The sequence below is a fragment of the Papilio polytes genome, unplaced genomic scaffold, assembly GCF_000836215.1.
Source record: "Papilio polytes unplaced genomic scaffold, Ppol_1.0 DF822845.1, whole genome shotgun sequence".
In the NCBI taxonomy this organism is placed as follows: Eukaryota; Metazoa; Arthropoda; class Insecta; order Lepidoptera; family Papilionidae; genus Papilio; species Papilio polytes.
This window is the reverse complement of record NW_013526359.1, coordinates 2,699,114-2,705,147: the sequence shown is the minus strand read 5'-3', so window position 1 is coordinate 2,705,147 and position 6,034 is coordinate 2,699,114. Positions and strand designations below refer to the sequence as shown.

Below are 6,034 nucleotides of genomic sequence, written 5' to 3'. Positions count from 1 at the left end.
GGTCGCGGATTGGCGACATTTCTGCGGAGAAGGCAGATATGGTTGAGGTGGCGGTGTACACCTGGTCGCGGTTTGGCGATGATTCTGAGGTGGCAGGCGTTAGGGTAGGACGATGATGGAGGACTGGCAAAGGCCAGGTCGTTTTAATTTTATTATCTGTATTCTTGTTACCTTAAAATATTGTTAATTTTTACTAGTACCTTTTGTGTAAAAATGTTTTCATAATTTAACTGCAACATGCTAATATTTACTATTTTGTTTAAGTGTTCCTGTGTTTTTTTTAAATATTGTTTAATACTTTTACATTATGACAAGAAAAAAATGACTTTATGGTCTATTACATAATTTGATTAAAAAGGAGATTTTGGACCATTTAATGTAATATTTTTAATCGATATCATGGCTTGAACAATTAGGAGCAAGACCTAATAAAACCTTTGTAAAGCATACCTGGAATGGTTACAAGAAACATTAGTAAATAAACGTTAGTAAAAATCTACTGACATTCCTAAAAAATAACTAGTGCTTTTGTGCTACCCATTTCTTATTTGTGCTAGTAATAAATATTTTCTTTAATTCTTAATAGGAGTAAAGTTTATTGTAATTTTGGCTGCAACGCAACGAATTTTGTATAAAAGTATATCTGTGTGAGAAATGTTGACTACAATGTGATTAGACATAAACATAAATAGGGCTGTAGGTTTTCATTACACGCAGTAGACCCTTACGAGTAGTGGCATTACATTGTGCTCGGTATCCTCTGAGACAACATGTTTTTGTTGTTGTTAACAGTTGTTGTTGTGTTGTGGATAGCGTTGTTCAGGTTCCGAAGAAGACGCATGTATCAATTAGCGGCAAAGATTCCGGGACCCAGCGAGGAGTTGCCTATTTTAGGGATAGCTCACGTATTAGCCGGGGGAACTGATGGTGAAGTATTTATTTGAAAGTGTTTATTTAAGTAACTTCTAGTTGAATAATTTGAAAATCATTGTCTTATGATTTTAAATTGAATTCAATACTAACGTTATTATAATTAGAACGATCGTAAAAATTTTGTTTGTGTAATATTTGTAGTTTTTCGACTTAATTATTCGTTTTAAAAGTAGAATGGGGGTGAATCATTTAGATATTGGGGTGAAATCAACAGAAAAAAGTAATACTGGTATAAAAAATAAATATGTAAATAAAAGATAGTTTCGTATTTATTTTACATTTCTGCTATATTATTATGAGCTTTAGCAACATTTATGTAATTTATAAAAATACTTGCTTTCGCCCGCAACTCCGTCCTTAACTAAAGAAAGCAAAAGTCAGTAGTCTATGTGTTCTTCCAGAATGTTCGCTCATCTATGTCAAATTTCATCGAGATTCGTTCACCAGTTTAGACTGTAAACTCTAATAATATCCATCCATCTAAACTTTCGCATTGATAATATAAGGCAGATTTTGTTGACTCATTTTGTAACATATATTTTTAGATATAATGAAGACTTTACAACGCTTAAGTTACACAGCAATGGAGCATGATGGAATACTACGCTCCTGGATAGGATATATTTTATACTTTCGTAAGTAAAAAATAAAAAAGAAAAACAATAGCTTTAAATATTATCGTGCAGATACAAGTTAGAATGTCTAAAAATACTAATTTTAAACAATCAAATCAGTGTAATTATTTAGTGGTAGTGCCCGCTGTAACATCTTAGCACGAATAGGCCGGCACGCCCGGTGTAATACCACGACCACACAGAAGACAGGCGTAAAATGGAAGCAATTCCGTGTTTCGTCTGATAAGTGTGGTGCCGGAGACCTAAATTAAGTGCCTTTCTCTTTACCACGCTTTTCTTATAAGGAGAGGATAGGAAGGGGAAGTGAATTTGACGGTTGAGTAGATGCATAGGAAGGGGAAATGTCCTCTTTATGTGCGTCTTCTCCGTCGTGTAATGGTAGGTAACGCATCTACAATTGCGGGGATATCTATGGGCAGCGGTTGCTTCGCCATTCTGGCGGTTTCAGGTGGCCGCTTGCTTGTTTGCCACCTTATGTTATTTAAAAAAGGACAAAGTTCTGCTCTCATCATTAACCTATTTTTTAATAGTTGTTACAGATCCTGTCGATTTAGAATATATACTAAAGACTTGCTTGGAAAAGGACGATCTTCATCGTTTTATAAGAAATGTGATTGGGTACGGTGGAATATTTGCACCAGGTATGGTAGATTTTAATGCCCTAAAATTACGTATATTTTTGCCTGTTACTATGACATTACTCTTAATTTTATAAGACATTTACCTTTTGTTAATCAGTGTCTATATGGAGAAGACGCCGAAAGATTTTAGTACCGGCCTTCAGTCCAAAAATCGTAGAGAATTTTGTTGACATATTTTCTCAACAAAGCGAGAAGATGGTATTGAAGCTTACAGATTATGCTAATAAAGGTCCTGTCAAGATGTGGAATTTCGTATGCACGTATACATTGGACTCCGTGTGCGGTGAGTAAATATAAATAATCAAGTTAATATAATTTTAATAGGTTCTATTTATCGCGATTAATATTTCGGTCGTAAGAACTATTACAATCACGACAAAATCTTTTTCAAAAGTCAAATCAAAGGACGTCATTCCTTAAAAGAAAAGGTTTAAGAAATCTTACGTACGACTGAAAATTTGCTAAAAAAACCTTAGCTATCTTATAGTGTTATATGAATGTAATGTTTTAAAATAAGGAAAGTGAAGAGTTGTTAGGTCCTTGTGCCGTTGTTTTATAAAAAAATTACAACTTTAGGAAGCGGTGGCAAAGTATTAAATTCAGTTTACAGATTTAGATGTAACATCGTACATATTATTCTTTCAGAGACTGCAATGGGCGTGAAAATCAATGCACAAGATAATAAAGACACACCATTCCTGAAATCTATGCAAATCATTTTACATTTAGTATGTGAAAGAGTTTTTCATTTGTGGTTGCAACCAGACTGGCTGTATAAATTATTCCCACGATACGTGACCCATGAAGAGAATATAAAGGTGATGCACGATTTCACCAACAAGGTAAAGTATAATATTATAATTATGTTGCTTCAGGGTTTAATAACATACCCAAGCTAAAAATTATCGTTATCAGCATATAAAAATTGAATCAGGAATCAAAGTATTTTTTTTTAATGTTTCAGGTGATATCTAAAAAGCGAGAGGAATTAAAACTAGAAAAGAATCGCAAGTCAGAAGTAGATCATGATTTCGGTAATTATGCCATTACATCAAAAAAATAAATTTTATTTTAGCCGTTCCAGCAGTTAAATTTGATTTAGATTGACAAAGAATGTCTGTTACTCTTCAATTGTAACAACTTTATAAAAGTAACAGGAATAACACCAATAAACTAAAATAACTTAAATACAAACTATAAATTAAATCTAAATTTTCAGACATAGGTAATTATCAAAATCAAACTTTCCTCGACCTGCTAGTCCGTCTGTCGGGCGGTGAGCACGGCTACAGCGACGTGGAGCTGCGAGAGGAGATACTAACATTGCTGGTGGCGGGCACGGACACCTCCGCCGTGGGACTCGGTTACACGCTCAAACTGCTGGCCATGTATCCCAAAGTGCAGGAGAAAGTGTACGAAGAGTAAGTTACAATTGGAATTATCATTTCTTCGAATGATAGTAGATAATAATTACTACATATTGTTCCGCATTTACTATTTTCTGGATTATTTGTTTTCTATTCATAAAGGGCTAGAGTTTGTCCGATTCTGCTTAACATGTTATGTCCAATAATAAATTTCAATTTCTTTAAATAAAGTTCATTTGTTTATTTTAAAGATTGCGCGAAGTATTCGGCGACTCCGATCGACCATTAGTTAAGGAGGATCTGCTAAAATTGAAATACTTGGAAAGAGTACTTAAAGAATCGCTCCGATTATTCCCACCGGTGCCGTTCATTATCAGGAAAATTTTAGAAGATGTTACTTTACGTAAGTATTAATATAAATAAATAAACATAAGGTATACAATAAGAAATAAAATAAAAATCTATGTAAATACCTACTCACTGTTTTTTCTATAGCTTCAGGAAGAGTACTTCCTGCCGGGTCGGGTGCAGCGGTCAGTATCTGGGGCTTGCACCGCGACCCTAAGTACTGGGGCCGGGACGCCGAGGTCTTTGATCCTGACAGATTCCTGCCGGAAAGGTTCAACCTGAAGCACGCATGCTCCTTCATGCCGTTCAGTAATGGTCCTCGAAATTGTCTCGGTAATGTAGATAGCATTTTACTTTACTTTTAATTATCTATTACCTATACTTAATTAACTAACGTGCCGAATCCTAGATATCAAAAAAGATTTGATGACATGAGTGGAAGTTAAATTGGTAAAAGGACTATAACAGTGGCACAAATCTCTTGTTGTCCATAATGTTAGTGCTAGCGATATTCCACACTACAATGATTGTATCTGTAATAATTATTTGTTTTTCAATTTTATGTAATGTTCTGTTTCAGGTTACCAATACGCATTAATGTCAATGAAGACAGCGCTGACCGCGATAGTGAGGCGTTACAAGATTGTCGGGGAAGAGGAATCCGGCCCTGTCCCTCATATCAAGTCCAAAATTGACATCATGATGAAAGCTCTTGATGATTATAAGATTAGTTTAGAAAACAGAGTTGCTTCATGAATGTATAAATAACTAACCAATCTTAGTAGTGATCCATTAAATCGTGATTAGTAACTTTTCAACTCACACCTGGTGATGTGTGATGAGGTTTTAGAGTACCCTACCCTCTCCTGTCATCTCGTGTTTTGTTTTTGGAAGTCATCATCATCGTCCCCACCTTATCCTACTCCCGAAGGGTCAGCGCACCGTGTTTTCGTCCTAATAATGCCATCATCCTTTATCTCAGTCGTCACTCTCTTCTCGATAATGTCACTGTTCACGCAATTCAACCATCTCTTACTAGCTCTACCGGTGTTCCCTTCCGCACTCATAACTAACGTTCTTCTTGGTACATGCGATTCATCCCTCCTCATAATATGCCCATACCAAGCTAACCTGTTATTCCTTAATTTCTTTACGACTGAAGCTACTCGCAAATTTAATTATCAAGTAATTTTAAAATAATCATAATATTATTAATTTATTCATTACTCTTAGGTCATCAGTGGAGAAAATTAAATATGAAAATTTCCAATTGTGTTCAAAGAATGCAATGTGTGTGTTTTTTGTATTGAAATAAAAAAAACTGTTTTTTTTATCTTTTGGTGTTTTAATGTGATGTGTCTACGCGCATCACCGCCGCGCTTGGTCACTTGAGTTTCATACAGATTTGTCTTAATACGAAAGCAAGCACTATCGGAGAATCTTATGATATTCATCCCCTGAAATTCTAAAAATGCGACAATTCAGGTGAATGGATGGAAAGATGGATGTTTGTTAATACGTATCTCTAGAATGCCTCAACGTGTTTCGCTGAAGATAGGCTCAGATTTAGATCAAAGTCTGGAAGAACACATAGGCCATTAAGTTTTTTTAACTCCGCATGGACGGAGTCACGGGAAAAAGCTAGACAGAAATTAAATTTTTATTTATATTTTTTTTTTTACAAAACGAATAATATTTTATACAATTATACAACAATATAACAACTAACTCTTTTAAATTGCTAGCTTAAGTGGTAATAGTAATTGTACATTCCAGGAATCCGCGGTGTTCCAATTGCGGAAAAATTACCTTGTTTCTAGCACCTAGACAAATCCGCGTCTTCTGACAAATAACCAATTAGGTAGTAGTAAGTTGCGCAAATACGGGATAATAATAAAAAAAAAACAATGAGCCGTGTACCACAAATCATTCTTTTTTTTCGTACAGATACATTAAGAGGCAGCATCCTATTGGTTATTGTTCCGCGTCATCGTCTCAACGTGTACAAAACTTTCAAACGTTTTCTGACTGATGCTATTAGGGTACTTGCAGATTCTTCCACGGTACATGAGGTGGCCATACAAAAGATATAGTGGCACATCTAATAATT

At 35.1% G+C, this 6,034-nt stretch overlaps 1 protein-coding gene across 1 annotated transcript; it reads left to right on the top strand.

Moving 5' to 3' along the window:
• Nucleotides 1-733: 733 nt before the first annotated feature.
• LOC106105618 (cytochrome P450 4c3-like) lies at nucleotides 734-5,157 on the top strand. Its single transcript, XM_013286037.1, has 10 exons — nucleotides 734-927; nucleotides 1,479-1,568; nucleotides 2,099-2,209; nucleotides 2,307-2,492; nucleotides 2,855-3,051; nucleotides 3,174-3,243; nucleotides 3,429-3,630; nucleotides 3,828-3,979; nucleotides 4,072-4,257; nucleotides 4,505-5,157. The coding sequence occupies exons 1-10, from the start codon at nucleotides 771-773 to the stop codon at nucleotides 4,678-4,680; spliced, it is 1,527 nt and encodes a 508-aa protein (XP_013141491.1). The 5' UTR covers nucleotides 734-770; the 3' UTR covers nucleotides 4,681-5,157.
• The last annotated feature ends 877 nt before the right edge of the window (nucleotides 5,158-6,034 follow it).

Bases quoted from the DNA above. Each gene is read 5' to 3' on its own strand.
- LOC106105618 (XM_013286037.1), top strand. From the start codon at position 771: ATGTTTTTGTTGTTGTTAACAGTTGTTGTTGTGTTGTGGATAGCGTTG. The intron at 3,244-3,428 runs GTAATTATGCCA...CTAAATTTTCAG, and splicing joins AGAAGTAGATCATGATTTCG to ACATAGGTAATTATCAAAAT. The intron at 4,258-4,504 runs GTAATGTAGATA...GTTCTGTTTCAG, and splicing joins TGGTCCTCGAAATTGTCTCG to GTTACCAATACGCATTAATG.